Source organism: Aplysia californica, unplaced genomic scaffold, assembly GCF_000002075.1.
Source record: "Aplysia californica isolate F4 #8 unplaced genomic scaffold, AplCal3.0 scaffold00008, whole genome shotgun sequence".
NCBI lineage: Eukaryota > Metazoa > Mollusca > Gastropoda > Aplysiida > Aplysiidae > Aplysia > Aplysia californica.
The window spans coordinates 196,007-213,942 of record NW_004797278.1 but is presented as its reverse complement, the minus strand read 5'-3'; the positions used below and the strand labels follow the sequence as shown (position 1 = coordinate 213,942).

The 17,936-nt window shown below is 38.4% G+C and overlaps 1 protein-coding gene across 15 annotated transcripts in view; it reads right to left on the bottom strand.

The window, feature by feature from the left end:
- LOC101858905 (tubulin polyglutamylase ttll6) overlaps positions 1-11,442 on the bottom strand; it is a gene marked incomplete at its 5' end in the record, with an annotated part of 30,436 nt that extends 18,994 nt beyond the window's left edge. For 9 of the 15 annotated variants that reach the window (XM_013081949.2, XM_013081964.2, XM_013081973.2 and 6 more), the window contains 13 exon segments: positions 2,733-2,759; positions 3,618-3,650; positions 3,960-3,989; positions 4,689-4,860; positions 5,474-5,659; positions 6,055-6,236; positions 6,893-7,118; positions 7,843-7,928; positions 8,763-8,906; positions 9,354-9,510; positions 10,085-10,215; positions 10,503-10,621; positions 11,402-11,442. In XM_013081949.2, coding sequence (XP_012937403.1) covers positions 2,733-2,759; positions 3,618-3,650; positions 3,960-3,989; positions 4,689-4,860; positions 5,474-5,659; positions 6,055-6,236; positions 6,893-7,118; positions 7,843-7,928; positions 8,763-8,906; positions 9,354-9,510; positions 10,085-10,215; positions 10,503-10,621; positions 11,402-11,442 — 1,534 coding nt within the window. 15 annotated transcript variants of the gene reach the window in all.
- Positions 11,443-17,936: the final 6,494 nt, after the last annotated feature.

Genomic DNA, 17,936 nt, shown 5'->3' with positions numbered 1-17,936 from the left:
AGAGAGAGAGAGAGGGGCGGGGGGCGAGGAAGTCTTTAAGTAACTGGTCTACAAACTACAAAACAGTATACAAGAATTAAGGTGACTCATTAGCGTGAAGTTCATTGACGCAATAACAGCCATGTACTGTTCATTGAAAAATTGGCATAAGTAATGCCTGACACAACAATAAAAAACTTGAACCTAAACATGGCTTCAACCACCTCCGATTGAGGGAACATCGTCGCAAACAGTCCACTCAAGCCCAAAGTTTGAGAATGTTCAACTTTTACACCCTCTCAAAGCAGAACCTAAGACATCATCAAGATGCAGTTTAATTCTATGTTCAAAGCTTAAAATGTTCTTGCTTTTCATGATTCCTGAAAGGAACAACACTACAAAACTAGTTTTTGGTCTCTCGTGTAAAAAGTACCAAAATGGACTTAAGTGCAGTGCTTGCAACACAGACGATATTTAGCTTTCTATGCAAACTAGGTGTGCACTGAGAGAAAGAAACCTTATTTCTGAACAAATATGCAAAGAATTCGAGTACAGGTCTTTGAAAACGATTATACATATATATATATATAATATACATACAGTGACATTTTTTATTATAATAGAGGGTTTTACGGCGCTCGCAACTGCATAAGGTTATATGAGCGCCATATACAGTGACAGAAGAAACCTTATTCCAGATATGAGATTATCTGCTAATTACTCCAAAATGTAAATATTAAAAAAAACACTGCATGCAAAAACAGACACTTACTAAAGATAGAATCACCAATTGATGGACACATTCTTTCATTGAAACCATTAACCACCTACCCAACTTATGGTTGTACTCACTAATACTACTTAAAAAGCACTCACTTCAGTAAACGGTACCTGGACCTTGATTTAAAGGAAGACAGCACCCAAAAGCGTATTCTACTTTAAGGAGACAACAGTTTTTTGAAAGAAATTAAGCTCAAGATGATAACTAATTTTACAAAGTGCTGTTGACATTGTTTTTCATCAGACTTTCATTAATACACAGCACAATGCAAGTGAGGATCTAAGAGAGAGAGGGGGGGAAAAAGAGAGAGAGAGAGTGTGTGTGTGTGTGTGTGTGTGTGTGTGTGTGTGTGTGTGTGTGTGTGTGCGTGCGCGTGCGTGTGTGTGCGCGTGTGTATGTGTGTGTGTTAGTGTGTGTATGTGTACCTGTGTGTGTTAGTGTGTGTATGTGTGTGTGTGCATGTGCTGTGCTGATGTGAGTGTGCTGTGTCTATGTGTTTGTTATGTTTGTATTTGCATGTGTGCGTGCAGAGATGCAACTGTGTGGCCATGTGCTTGCTTACATTTGTCTAAATACGTGCATACATGTGATAGAAAAAGAAAGAGATAAAAGGGAGACTATGCTGATTTTATAACGGTGTGACCCTCTCTAACTAAAACTGGAAAGAGAAGGTATAAAGCCACAAACTCAAAATATGAAATGAAAGACATAATAATGAATCTGCATTGGTCTTAAGTTCTGTAAAAATTGCTTTTCAATGAGTGAAATGTACTATTCAAATAAAGTGCATTGGCTAAGCTCAAATATGAATTCAGAAGGGAAAAGCCACTCTGTGGATTATATGGACCACATGTGCATTGCAGCTTGATTTTATTTTCACTGTTTCTCTTATTACATGAACTGCCAAACTTACTCACAAAAACATCACATATTCCTTAGTGTGAAATACTATTACTTGATTCTGCTTTCGAATTTCTTCACTATTGTAATTCAGCTAACATGCAACAATGTCTATAAACTTTCTTAGCAAATGACTATTTACCGAGGTTCTCTTGGGGCAGGCAGTGTTTTCTTTACTGCCAGTCAGCAAGAAGTTCAAAAACACACACCAAACCAATTTGAAGATTATTTGCTGAAGCCAGTAAGCTGGTAGACTTACAGTTTCTACCATGAAATTTAACATGCAGTGAGTAACTTTAGAGTATGCAATCAATTATAATCAGAATTTTATCATGTTTGACATATACATATGAGATGATATGCTGTGAAATGCTGAAAAGCTCAGTCTACAGTTTTACACAGTGCTGGAATAAAATCATCTTTACTTTCTTTATTCAGCTTAAAATCAAGCTTTCATTCATGAGGCAGTCCACACTTTCCATTGCCCATCGTACACAAAAGTAGCTGAATAATGGAACTATCATTTGAAGACACAATCAGAAGGTATACACAAGTGCCCTTACAGCATACATAGAGTTCTACTTTTCCTCAGGAGCACAAAAGCCATGTAAATTAATGTCCATTAGAATGCCTATATCATAATCTATATCTTTTTCTAATAATCAGTTTTTTATTTCTAAATTAATTAATTCAGTTCAGATCATAAATCAGAGTATGCGTCTTCAATTAGAATCATAAATTCATCCCTTTCCATACTATATCCAGCGGCTAATCCAAATCCTTCCACCTGATTACTTTCCATCTAGCGTAATATAAGCATAATTCATTGTAATTTCTATTTTTCAGTTTCAGCTCAATCACCTTTTAACATTCATTTGTGTTACTTGGCATGCAAAACTTTTTCCAGTATATTTTATTTTATTTTGACTGTAGCATTTACCGCAGCACAACTATACTAGATACTACAGATGTAGAACAAAAAGCACTGCAGAAAACTTGAGCGTGCACTTGCAATACAGAGATATTGTACATGCTTCAGGATGCAAATTTAATGCTAATTTGGGGGACTTACAACAGAGGCAGGCATGGTTTTTGAGTACTGAAATGTATTTTGAACACAACATACATGAGAACATGAGTATACTGAACTTTACATTGGTTTACAACATGAGAGCTCGAACTAATATGACAAATTCTCCTCCTCTCTCCCACGATAAACGGAAATAAAAATGTCGCCAACTTCTACCGTCGACATCATCCCTACTGTTTTCTTCTCCACTGAACAAAATCATAACAGGACAAAAGGGTTTTATTCTTAAACGTGTATTTGAATACTCAGATGTTCGGATAGGACTTCGCAAACTCACAATTGAGAATATAAGCTCTTCACAACTGACAGAGCATCAATATCCGAACATTCTGTGTTCATTCCTTACAGTCTATTGAATTTGGATGTTTGCTTTGAAAACAATCACATTTAGAGATTAAAAATGTAAAACAGAGGCCAGCTATGAATCCCCTATACTTACAACCATCCACTTTGCACACTAATATTTTCATGACCCCAACTCCCACCTCAAACTTATAAAGAAAATGTAAACCAGGAAATATGTTTCCTTATGTAATTCTAAGGAACGTAAATATATTAAATCACTTCATTTTACTACTTCACTTGAAATTAGACATTTTACTTGAGCCCCTCCCGCCCCTCTTCCCAATCAACTGAAAAAGTAACAGCAACAGAAAAAAGAAAGAAGACATCAGAAAGTGACGGTAAGTCATTCTAGCTACAAGATGTTACAGGAGCTGTACGCAAAGAGGGTTGCTAATCTAGCAGACCGTCACACATATGATGGGTCAGCAACAGCCAACAGTCTGCCAGATCAGCTACACTGTGTGCATACGCACCTGGGTACTGCTAGTCACGAGGGGGAAAAAACAGATATTTCTCACTTACATAAAGGATTGGGGTGACACTGACAGTCTGAGGCTGAAAAATAAAACACCAAAAGAATTCAAACAATGCACTGAGCCAACTGAAACACATCCCTTTCAGGAACTGCCTCAATCTTCACAGAAAGCGAACCTAAGTCTCTCAGTCTCAAGATTGTCATAAATGAGAGCACAAAGTCAAAACTTGCTCACATACTGGCTTCTTTCCTTTGAAATTTTTGCAAAGCGTGCATTTTGTAATACATGTACAGCAAAAACAAAATCGACAGCAAACAAAACAGAGCTGAAGCAACATGGCAAGAACAAAAAAACAACAATAACATTAAGACAGTGATGCTTCACTTACAGAGCAAAGTGCAGGTGACTTTTGAGAAGGCTGTTGAGAACAAATTTCATGTTACTTCTATGACTGCTCTTAATTAACAGAGTGACCATATGGAATCAGTGTTCATCCTAAACATTCTGACCATTAACAAAACAAATAGAAATGCAATAATAAAAATTAAGAAATAAATTAGATAGGGTTTAAAATATATATTTAGCAGTAAGAATAATTCAAATTATAACAAAAAATGCATTTTCTGAACACATGTCCCAATCTGTCCAGCAAGAACAAACTCAACTGAGTGCAAACCTTGTTTTTGCTTTCATGACAGATTTGAAAAATTGCGACAAAATCTATAATTCTAAATACACCAGAGATTCAGAAATTACCTCCACGGCGTAAAAGCATACAACAAACAGCACTCACAATATCAAATACTTTACCCTGTTCAAACCTTAGCCACAAATGCCAAGATTTCCTTTACTTGACCTGAATCATATTTGAATATTACAAAGACAAGCCTTACAATCAAATACTGCATCCAAGCGCTACAAAATTATAGCAGTGCAGCTCCAAAAACACTCTGAGTGCTTATCCATCAGAACACAAAAAAACACTGAGTGCTTATCGCCCAGAACACAAACAAACACTGAGTGCTAATCTATCTGGACACAACAAACTGTCAACTCTACTAGAACTACACTCTGGTGAGGAGAGCAAGAGATGGCACTCCACAAGCAAGGGCCCTACCTCAGCTGTCTGTTGCCTCTGGCTGTGAAGATGTCGTAAGGGCAGTGTGGGCCTCTGACCAAGACGCCTCTTCCGTCCCGGGCTCTCAGGTCTCACTCCGTCTTTTCTCCCCTTCCCTTTCAGCATCATTTCATTCCTTTCTTTCTTCCGCAATATTTCCTCTCTTTGTTGTCTGTCAAAACAAAAAAGGCAAGTTAGAAAAAGCAAATCAGATGAGAGAAACGATGCAGTGACAGAAAACATACTTGTACTATCCCAATCTATATTCTGAGCATTACAGTAAACTGTATCTGTGGGTAATACCCTAGTTAACCCCTTGAACAAATGTGGAGGAGACAGAAGAATCTTCTGAAAGTATTCTTTTTAGTTTCACAGCATTTGTCACCTGTCTCCTCGAAAAAGACACCAATAATGTAATGAGATAAAGTCACAGGTCACATTTCTGTTACGTCTAAAAACCCTTACAAAAAAAAAGAAAAATACTTAACTGTTCCCATCAGCCTATCAAAACAAAATGTTCCATTATAAATCCTTTGAGCCAACTAGACCTGTACACCTGAGCTCCCTAGTGTTGTCTATTATATTTACACCATCGCATGCTGAGGTGTGCATTTGGTGTGCAGAAGAATAAAGGTAGAAAACAATGAGGCAAGCCCTCAGATTTGTTAGATTAACTCATGAACATCATGCCTTAATTCAGACACAGACATTACAAAATAGAAGGAACAGCATACTTCACTGACAAACTTACAAAACACATAAAGTGAGAGGAATCCATGGATTACCTGGCCATCTCCTGGCGAGCTTTAAAAGCCGCAGTCTCCTGAAACAATGTGCCACTACTGTGAAAGTACTTGTCATATTTCTCCGAGCCTGGCAATGGGTAGATGCGTCGGAAATTCCCCATGTGACCATTTTCATACCTCTCCAACTGTTCTACATATTGAGTCTGGGCAGCTTCTAATTCCTCCCTGAAAAACATATTCAAATAACATGACACCAAAGGTTTATGCTTTTAAATAGTTTTTCTGAACCAATTTCTTCTTTTCTAAAGCAGCCCATATCGCAATAATTAAACAGTATGAAACTTTCCTCATACATAATTAACAAAGATGTGCAAATTGCAAATTTTATCAAAACATCTCTCCCATTATGCTAACATAAAATACATTTAAAACTATCACATAGAGTCTGTAAATTTGAACCATATGCTTGTCTAAATCATTGGTCCATGGTTGTTGTTTTTTACAAAAAGTGAAAAACATTAACATGTACATATGCATGTTTCAAACAGCTTTCAATTTATTGGATGAAAGCCTCAAAACCACAAAGAGGTCCAAAAGACTCTAAAGTTAAAGAAACTTACTTTGTCTCTTTCTTGGTGTACTTCCCGAGCAGCCTGTCCTTGATTCTCTTGCGCTCCTCCTCCATGCACTTCTTACGGTCGACAGCCCCAAAGTTGATGAGGCCCAGGGTGTCCCAGATCAGAGTCCCTTTGATTTCCCTATCCAGCTGGGAATCTGTGGTGAAGCTGGGGGAGTGGTTCACCTTAGCACGCCACAAAACAAGCGGAATAATGTTACAAAACAAAACATACATAGCCAAACACTGAACTAGTTTAACAAAGACATTGGTAAAAAAAACACACACACAGATGTATTCTTATTTCTTTTTTCCTCAACATTGGTTAAAAAAAACTCACATAAATGTATTCTTAGTTCTTTTTTCCTCTCGCAGAGTCAATTTTTTAAAAATTTTATGACAGCAGAAAAGAGCAGGTCTTTGATTTTGGGTTTATTTCCACAATTTGTTTTATACCAACTAAAGTGTCCCTTGTGAGTTTTGTGTTGTGGTTAATTAGTTTGTTGTGGGCGTGAACTATTGAAGCTGCAAAACGCACAGTAATCTGAGAAATCCCAGAAAACATATCAGAGCTTCAACACAAACCTCAACACGAAATCTTTTGTGTTGACGTCTTTATACAACATAAGCAGGCAGTTGTTTTTTTGTCATGCGTGTGTCTTGGGGGTTTACAGGGGGGTGGGGGTTGGGGGAGACGCATACTATACTTTATTTCCTCTCCTTTTCTAGTTTATAATCAGACAAAGTATCTGAAAGGCAAAGAATATGAGAGTTGCAAATAACATACACGTACAACAATGATCCCTACTGCATAGACAAAGAAAGTATTTTCTAAAACTCACCTCAAGAATACTTGGCTTGAGCCTCCTGTCCACCAGGATGTCGATGCCCAAGATTTCAAAGCAAGCACTGCCCTTCACATGGTTTGGGAAGCAAGTGCGGTAGTTGTGTTTGAGCACAGAGTGTGCAGAGATAAGGGTCTTGATGATTACGTCATCGATGTCAGACCAAAGCTTGTCCACATCATAACCCTTTTCATTTAGATATTTGTTTATTGTGCTGATTCGTCTGCAGAGAATAAATACATATATTCACACATTGTGCTGATTCGTCTGCAAAGAATAAATACATATTTTCACACACAGTTCAATTTCAGATTTGAAAATCTTTTAAATTTTTACTCAGTTGTACTCAGAAGAATTAGCATTACAACTTTAGAAATGGCAGGCTGAAATCAACTTCTTAAAAAGAATTTTACAAAAACATCTAGACTTTAGATGCTATCAAGATGACCTTTTCAAGACAGAAGGTAATCTATGGCAATCATGTGACTATCTGTCCACATCCAAGACAGAGCAGTACCAAATGCACACATTTCATGTCAATTATGGATTAAAATGTATCTTCTATAAACGTCAAAATACTGCAATTCGAATTTTTAAAACCTTAGCATATAAGAATGTAGGTCAAATCAACATTTAAAAAGATTTGATATGAATAAAAATTTCCAGACCTTTCTGTCTGAAATGATATAAATCTCCATATCTAACAAATAAACAAACAGTATGGAGATTGAACGATTTGAAGAGAAGTCAAAGCTGGAAACGTTTGGGTTTTTTTTCCAATTTATGACCAAACAAAGATTTCGTTAAATACAAAGTTTCCAGTTCAACTAACAGAATACATGCCATCACGTAACTGGTACAAATCATACAATAATTATGAGAGAGAAACTTTTGATAACATACGATCATATTTAGAATATAACTATATTTTTTTAAATGTTCCTTACCTTTTACTTCCAGCTTCATCATCACGTACAAAATCTGAACTGTGTTTGTTGATGGCATAGTTTGTTAGATGCATGTACACATTATCCTGAAACATGAAAGTAATACAGGAAAATAACAAGAATGGTACACCAAATGAAAAGATATAGAGAAAAGACACCCATAACGTGAACATGTTATTTCATACAGAAGTAGCAGACTAACCTTCTGGATGTCCTTGCTATTGTTATTACAAAGTTATATAGATGGATGCAGTTTTATATATCCCCCCCACCCCCGGTCTTTGACAAAGTTACAAAGTTACAAAGTTACAAAGTTACTATACAAGTGTTGTTGCTGCTGCTGATGTTGTTGTTGTAACTGTAGTCCCTTCTTGTTGATGTAAATACAGTTGATAACAAAGAATCATCATTTAGCTGTTTAGATGGCTCCTTTTAAAAAAAGATCAGCTCCTTAATGCAACTGGAATCAGCTGTGCTTAATGAGTCTCTTAAAGAATTCATATAAGAGGAAAGCTAAACCTTGTTCATATATCCCGCTTAACATAAATTACAACATCTCATTAAGACTGCCCTATTACTGGTATCTGATGTAAGAACAGTGACAAATGATCCATTATTTTACATCTTTAAAAATTCTTATAAATAGCTAAACTGTCCACCTACCACCAGCCTTCTTCGGTCCACTTATACAAATACTTACATCAACAATATAAACATGTGTAAGGTGCAATATAAAAAAATGCACCCAATATAGCATAAACTCGTGCTGTAGCTGTCAACAACTGAAGTTCATATCCCATATGGGTGAATGAGCAGATGTACTATTGCACTGCAATATTTCCACTCTTTACACCCTTTTCATACACTTAATGTTTTCAATGTAATCAATTTAGCATTTAATAAAGTGTCTTCCCACTTACAGTGTTGTTGTTTGTTGGCTCACTGTATTTGTTTGTGGCGAACCTCGCCAGACCGTCCTTGAAGACAAAAATTCGAAGTGGGTCGCAGGAGGTTATTAACGTGTAGATTCGGAGATCAAACTTGAACCCATCAATCAAGAAGGGCTGAAATCATCAAATAGAATGAAATATCATATATCTGGATAAAGGAGAGGAAACAATTCCCTCAATAACTCTATTACAAATCTTTCATAGATACACAAAGTAGATCCTACTGAAACAAGATCAAGATTTTGCTTTGTCTAAAAATTAACTGTTCCCTGCCTAAGCCATATTAGTGACATTGTGGTTAGATTTTTTAAAAATATTTTGTGAAATTGGGGTTTGCTTATGAAAAGTTTATACATTTTAACAATGCTGAAGCCCTCCAGTAGGAGGGTAAACAAACTATTCTTGCCTAAGGGAATTATCCTTAAAGACAAGCCAGGGGGAAAAATAGCAAGCCTGAGAGAACTTAAGTACTAACGCGTAATTTCAATTACTCTTCTGTAAATGTGCTGAAAAAAATTAAAGATAACGACTTTTTCTAATTCATGAAATAACGTTTCTCACCCTGTTTACATAAACTTGACAGATCATGTGCTCATGTGGCTTAATTTCCTTAGGGTTTTTCGTGACCCAAATTCCTTTGCCTTGGCATCCAGACTCTGGCTTCAGGATATAGGTTTTGTTTTTCTTCTGACGGGTGTACGCCTGAAAGTCACCATAACTGAAACAGAGGAGACAACAGTAATGAAATAAATGCATCACTTTGACCAATGATATAAGCAGGATCATAGACAAACCCAAGCACGACACCCATACACACATGCATAAGCACGTACATAGACTTTCATATCATAAGCAGACACAAATTAAAATAAAAAACATTCATCCACATTTGTGAATATATTCCTTTTGCATTTCACATGAAATTAGTACTTCATTGCAAATAAAAATCATCAAACATTGCAGTTATGAAGTCTTACATAATATTGGAAAAAAATCATGAAAAAACAAAAAAGTAATAGAAGAATTCAAACATGTTTGTATGAACATGTATGTAAAATAGCTGAGAATGAATAAAACGAAACACATGTACCATTCATAATCTGCACATAAACATAAAATCTCATGATTTATAAAACATTTTTCTCTCATATTGTTTGGCTCAAGTTTGAACTACAAATTATCTAACAGTTTCAAAGATGTTTGAATTGCTTTCTGCTACTCAACAAAGCAAAGGGTGAAAAGGTGTTCAGTTTTCGGAGACACAGCACAACCAGTTTAGAATGTTGACTTACTCGGCAGGAAGGCACCAGGTTTTGGGGAAAACATTGTATTCTTTGGGGAACATTTTCTGCATTCTGTTGAGGTTGCGGGCCAACATATCTTTCCTGCAGATTTCATTCATCCCAGGGAAGTGGTTGATTTTCTGTTGTGAGAACACACCAAGAAGCAAAATATACAATACACTAAAGCTGTACACATCTTAATAAATATATGAAACTTATCCGTTTGATTCTGGACTTAACTGACTAATACATGTAACAACATTAAACTAATCGTGCTAGTGGCAACCTTAGAATGGAGCCATGCTCAACTGAAGCTGTTAAATATTGTAAGGATAAAAATATTGTACTGTTTACCTAAGGAAGGGTATCATATTTCTAGAAAGAATGGCTCAAGTATGAGAAAAGAGGATGAAGCTATCGTAGTCACCTGGTACTTCTTCATGTCCATGACCCTCTCCAGGGCCACAGAGAAGTCTGTCCAGTAGAGAGTCCAGTCATCATCATCTGACACTTCCTTGAAGCCAAACTTCTTGGATGTCCGCCGCACTGTAAGTAAAATACAAAGTGAGTAAAAAGCACCAGAATCTTTTCATCGTAACACAATGTGGTCATCTCCGTTCATTCACCATCATGATATAGTTAATCATGAATGAACAAATCCAACTCTTTGCTGCATGCAGTTTTACTCCTACTTGCCATTTATATGTATATTACAATTGCCTGTGCTAAAAAGAAGCAAGATCTTTTCAGTTATATTTTCTCAGTTCCAGTTCATGTGCACATGAGCAAGCAACAAATACGAGAGAAAAATAGTCTGTCAAAGACTCCAGCCCTCTGCAGCCTAAGCTTTTGCATACCAAATATTCATCTATATCTTCTCCACATTTGCAGGTAATAAATCTCTCCAACTCAAGCTTCTTTAATAACATTACTTTTTACACATTTTTAGAAATAATTATCCTTCTCTTCAGTTACTTTTCATTCATAATTACTCTGTCCATTCCTCTTTGGGATACCCAGGTATAAAAAGGTAGATTAAACTTGAGAATAATAATCAAAACTTCAAAAACTGTATCCCCACTGATCCTTATGAAAATGCCAGGAGCAGATAGATATATTGGCTGAACAAGGTAAACAGAGGAAAGAGCAAAACCACTCAAAGATAGGCGACCAAGTTTCTTTATTTGTATGAAACATAGCTGCCCTATTAGAAGAAACACAGGAAATACATTTCTGCCCTTTCTTAATTTAAAGCAGAATAAACAATAGACGACAATAGCATGATATCAGTAAAAGTGCTGGATGTTTAAAAAAGTGAGGACGTACCAACATCATACTTGCAGTTGGTGAGGCATATTGACAACCATCTGAAATGCCAAAAAAAGCAGAGTTACACTCATTCTACAATTTCATTTTGATTTGTTTGTTGGGGTTTTTTGTTTGGGGGGGGGGGATAACAAAATCTGATCAAAGCAGCAAGTTAAAAACAATACTAAAGAAATAAATAGAAAACCCCATGGCTTTTTTTTTAATTCTCTGAACTCTTTCAAAATCAAAAAGGCCAAGGTGAAAAAAAAGAAGTTCGTGTATAAGTATGTCTAAAGTTACAATTGAAAGATGGAGTTTAATTACAATAACGTTTAAGGACTCAAAAAAAAAGAAAACAAATGAGCTATAAAATGTGAGAGAACTACATGCTGTGGCAGCTTATCAACCGCATTGGCATTGACAGGAAAGACGTGAACAACAATACACACTGCATAACAATGGGGCATACCCCCCCTCCCTCGACCTTCCTTGTTCTTTTCCCAATGGGGTGGAGGGGGGGGGGGCTGTATTTGTAGTTTGGGAGTAGAATGTCTGCAAACAGAGCTACTGTGATGTTTTGGGGGCCATCTACTTATTTGTCTAAATGCTAAGAGCAAAGAGAAGCTATCCACACAATATAAGTCACACAGTGCATGGACAGAGTGAGACAGACAGATACAACAGAGCGAAAGAAAAAAAGTAGGACCTGCAGCCAACCACCCGCCAGCCTTCCACATGAGTATAAATAAGGGCTTTTATTTTTTAAACCAAATGCGATTATAAACAAGGACATGCGCACACATCTCTCACGCACATAAAGTTTATTCAATCAGAAGTGACTTTTCTACGTTTGCACCACCTGTAACCACAGCAACAACAACAAACAAAACAACAGAAACAGATCTATACAGCACAATAAGCTCCACATTTGTTGGGGAGTTCAAAGAAAGAAAGAAAAAAAAACGAGGGGATAAAGGCAAAGAGCAGTAGGTTCTCGGAACAGCCAAACCATTAGGCACACACACAGGGAAGTAGGACTTTCGTAATACGCTGTTCTAGCTCTAACCGAGACCGCAATAATGCATTATGCACGCTGGATTGTGATCAATCGACCGAGATGAAATCGCTTATGCGCTGCCGATCGCATTCAATATGTTCTAAGCCTTGCCAGTAACACAAAAAGGTACGTGTGAAAAAAGAAAGGTGGCAGAAAGACGCGTCAAAGGTAGATGTAGTCCTAGTGCGAGAAGTGGACGCGTATTCCCAGCTCACTTTGACCCGACACGAGCAAACCATCATTATTTATTCCCCTGGGTCGACTCAGTGGAAACAACGGAAGGGATGAATTATTTCTTCTGCTTTCTCTTTTTCTTTTCTAGTCACATTTTTCCGCGTCCAATTTTTTTCCTCGTCCTACTTCTTCTTCTTCTTCTTCTTCTTCTTCTTCTTCTTCTTCTTCTTCTTCTTCTCCTTCTTCTTCTTCGCCTTCTCCTTCATTATTATGAACAATCAAAATCTCATCTGTGATCTGTGTTGGTTTTGATGAGTGTACTGGGTACATTTACAAAATCATCTATACCAGTCTGTCAGTTTTCGTAAGAATTGTATTCTTCACGAAAATTTGACTCAAATAGTCGAGGTTCTAGTACTCCACTGATTGTTAAACATCCTAACTGAATCAGTTCCACTCAGCCCAGCGTTACGCTAAGCGGCGTTCTCAAAGGAACACAGTAATGCACGTGGCCAGAACCGTGCAGTTCGAGATACAAGTTACAGACAAACAAGCACAATCTTATTAACCCTATCCGTACGCCCTGGGGTAATGTTGTACCCCGGGGGGGGGGGGGTTGTATACTTCACATTTTAGAATACTTCTAGTATGAAGATCTTGAAACTTTCAGTATTTCTCAAAAAATCATTTTGACAGACTGCTATACAAAACGTACGGATTGGATTAACGAGCAAATTGCCTCTTTTGAAAGTAGTGGCACAGAGTTCCCCACGTCGTATGGATACAATAATAAAACACAAGTGTAGAATTCTGTGGGTTAAGGCAATCTAGCAATGGAGCAAAAACCAGACAAAGAGTGCGCCGATAAACCCAGATAGCATCATGCTGGATTACGATGTAAATGGTACTGGTTCGAATCCTCTGCGAGGCATTTTTTTGAACGTGTGTTGTTGTTTTTTTGGAGTTACCAAAATCAAGGCCCCCACTCCCACCCACTCGCTTTGGTCCTATCAGTGATGAACGTTAAATTCGGAGTTCCAGCCTCTTAAATCACCTAACAGCGTTGGCATGGGCGTAAAACTCACACTAAAATCATATCCACCTCAGACGCCACACAGAAATTACAAACAGAGAGAAAAGAAGCAAAAACCCCACCAGCACACCCTCCAACCTCCTACTTGACAAGCATGCACTGATTCCAAAACTAAAAGCAAACAAAAGTCTGCTCTCCAGGCCTGAGATTGATTTTACCTGAAGTCCATATAAGTACATGGACGCGAGGGAAACAAGGTATAGTATCTGTCAACACACGATATTTCATTTCATTACAGGGAGATATGTGGCTGGTTGTACACGACAGAGTGCGCCTTACGTCAAACGATAAGCATGTAACTATACAACTCAGAAATGCTGGAGGAAAAAAAACGAAAAAAAAACGCGAGGCACTGTTTTTTAATGCCAGCGTTGTTGAGGAAAGGGGGATGGGGGGGGGGCTTCTCTTAACAAGTCACTTTTTTCGGTATGATAGTTAGCGCCCCGACCCCCAAAGGAAAAAGATACAAATAATAAACAAACAAAAAAACACTTGTAAAGAAAGACCCCCCAAAGTGTTTTATCTCGCTTGTCACCCCTGATAATCGTAATCGACTCTGAAGAAATAACAAGTGGTCAGGTCACACAAACGGCAATACAAGCCTGGCAGACTTGACTTCCCGTGGTCATAGTGTGGGAGTTGAAAGTCATTTGGCAGTTGTAAATACACTTTTATAAGGACCTGTACCTTACAAAAGAATGGCTTGCCTTCTGGCGAACCGAAGGGCCACAGACTTGTGACGGGCGCTAAGTGAACGTGGAGGGAGCTATGAATAGATTCGATTGTGCACCCCACCCCCACACAATATCCCTAGATATGGGGAGGGGGGGTCTCACTCCAAGCCGGAATAAACGGGAACTGTGGACAAGTGAAGCTAAGGCTAATGTATAAAACTCAGTTTCAAAAATAGCGGTAATAATTATAAGACCAAAAGTATTATAATGAGAACCGATCATAAAGGACCCTCAAGTCATTTTGTATTTTCGCCTCGTTCTTTTCAGAAGGCAGGAATCAAATCAAGACACACGAAGCATTTCGCATACATAATGTGAATGTAAACAGGCTGGAGAAAGGAGCCTTTTACTGTATCGAATATATCGCGTTGGCAGCTCGGTGTGCTGGACGTCAGCAGCACGATAAGGCCCTCCAGGCCCATGAAGGCCAATCATTAAGCGGGCAGACACTTGGTCGACTTTTTGGTTCTGTTCGATCGGATTTGGGGGGGGGGGGGGGATCACTTACCAAACAGAATCGAGACAGAAAAAATTCTGGTTACTTTTTATTTTAGTATAAGTAAACGCTTAACGGTACTTGCAACACAAATAGGTGCCTAAGGATAGAGCTGTTGAATTGTTACTGGAGAGTAAAATGCAAAGAAAAGAAGGAGGAAAGATAACGTTGGAAGGTGTTTGAAATGAAAGAAGGAGCAAACCACACCAGAGCGCCCACCCACCAAACAACCCATACTCTGATCTCTGAAAGTACAGGCATAGCAATGGTTATTCGTCGTCCCCTCTACGGCTCTCATGCAGTAGCAACATAAGAGAAGTAAACGGCACTCACCGTTGTCTATCTGACTATTTTTAGAAAAGAAATAATAACCCTGAGTGATAACGGAGCCAATGAAAAATCAATATATGTTATCACAGATAAAAAACTAAATCCACCACTACGTCATGTACACAATTTTGTGATCTCGACTTCTTTGCACGACCCAGAAAGGCAGACTCGGGAGAAGTCAACCAGGAATGCGCACTGGGGGCGGGGGTGGGGGGCTGATAAGAAAGGCAGTAACCATTCCACACTTCGTGCAAAATCGGGCAAGCGTTCATCAACCTTTAGAACTGTCGCAGAAGGCGGCTGGCCCAGGTTGTGGGTGCCATGAATGGAATACATTTTGACTAAAATCGATCAGTACAGCTGATCGGGGACCACACAAAGGAGCACAAGAAATGGAAAAGAAACCAGGCCCTCTATATGGGAGCGCTTGCGACCGAGTCGTAGCTTATAAAAAAAAAGTGTGCGTGTGGGGAGGGGGGAGAGAAGTATAAACGTAAAAGCGGTGAACAATCGTTAAAGTGAAAGTATAAGACAGTTCAACTGGTTTTATAATGAAGAGCAGTTGAGGGGAAGTGTACATGTAGGTCCTAAGGTGGGCAAAAAAAGCAGACGAGCCTATAGCATTGTTGAAAAAAGAAAACATTGTAAGAAATAAATGCTACTTCGAGATACATAAAAATCAAACAAGCAAAAGGGCTTTCACACAAACGGACGGACGACCAGACAATTGGACAGACGGATAGATAAATGGGACGTGTTTGGAAGAACGGACGTCTGATGTAAAAACAAGGAGGCAGCAAGACGACCGAGTGAAATAATGATGAGGAAAGGGGAACAGCGGCTCCTGCCAACAACTTGGGGAGAGGAGGGATGGGAATGGAAGGGGTTTTCTTTTTCATTTTGTTCATATATTAACGTTTTACGCCTCTATCCACACGAACAGGATCATTCGGGAGAAGAACTGCTTCGACCCCGCTGCCAGAGCTAACCGGGGCTGAAAGGGATACAACACATCCCAGCAAACAGAAATGCTCGATTTAAAAAATAATAATAATATTTTAAAAATCGCTACTCTGGAATCGAACTCATGTCCTCTGCCCACGACATGAAGGAGCTTTATCGTCACCCCACAGACGCCGATATGAGAAGAGTGAAGATCGTACACAAACAATCTGTGTCCCAAACAAAACACAGTAACAAAGACAACCACAAATCTAATCATACTAGGCTAATGGCTACAACAAAAACAAAGATCAAAGCATTGAAACGGACGATGAATAAAACACTGGCAAGTGAAAAAAGAGAACATCATGAATAGGACTAAAGAAACAGCCAAGACAAAAAGAACAGGTTTTGTTTGGGTTTATTTTTTTATTTTTAAAAATTATTTTTTTCCATTATTAGTTGTTTTTTGTTTTGTTTTGTTTTTTGGTTTTTGGTTGTTGTTTTTTTGTTTTGTTTTTTGTTGTTGTTGTTGTTGTTTGTTTGTTGTTGTGTGTTGTTTTTTTGGGGGGGCACGAACATACACATTTTTAACATAAATAAAGAATTATTGTCCACACCCTTTCGTCTGACTGGCTGCACTGAATCATGACTGCAGCTTTCTTTGCTTGGGGAGAGTTCTTTCCCGCCAGTTCTGTTTGGGTTTTGTGTCAACTGTTTTCGATCACTGTCCTGTCTTTAAAGTTTTAAAGTAGGCCAGGTACCGTCGCTGATTTGTTGTTTCTTTCTTTGTTTGATTGTTTGTTTGTTTTCGTTGTTGTTGTTTTCGTTGTTGTTGTTGTTGTTGTTGTTGTTGTTGTTGTTGTTGTTGTTGTTGTTGTTGTTGTTTGGGGGATTTTTCGGGGGTGGAGAGGCGACTTTTTTGGACACACAACTTCCCCTTGTTCTCGTGTTGTTAGCCCATTCCTGTTGTGAACTTGAACATGTGTTAGGAAGACTACAAATTGTAATCATTGTGATTGTGATTTCTGTGTAAACAAGAATTCCCCCTGTTTGAATTACACGAACTTCAAAATTAGATTTTTATCTGCCATTCCGCAACACTTCGCATCTCGAACGAGTGAAAACAATTTTCGCGTAGACAACGACAACAAGTTGTTTTCTTCGCCGCTTGATTGTTGTTATTGTGACGACGGATAATATGTTGACGACACCGGTAAAACGCTGTGCTTTTTTTAGTGCTATTCGCCCCGTCATTACGACGCGTCTCATTAAGGGGATGGTCTGACTCCGCGTCAGCAGCGCACGGCAAGACGACGATCGACGACGCACGTACAGGCTCGCTCACCCGAGTGTCGCCTCGCCGCTCTACGTCACAAGCCGGCAACGCAGCTTCTTGTGGTTTAACCCTTTCACGCTGAACGTGTTTGTTGGTTTATTTGTTTGTGAAATTGTGAAATTATTAAATTGAATAATCTGTTCAAAGTCCCTTGCAACAAACCCTTTCACGCTGCTGCTTATTTGTCGGTTTATTTCTTTGTGAAATTGTGAAATTATGAAATGTGTAATATATTCAAAGTCCCTTGCAACACTTTGAAGATATTTCAGAAGCGGGACCTCCAAATCTAACGTCTATCTACGAAGGGTATAAGCCAAAATAGGAAAATGTGTGTAAAGTGCTTTTCCCTAAGATATAAAGTCGAACCAAGCTGAGGCTCGAACCCCCC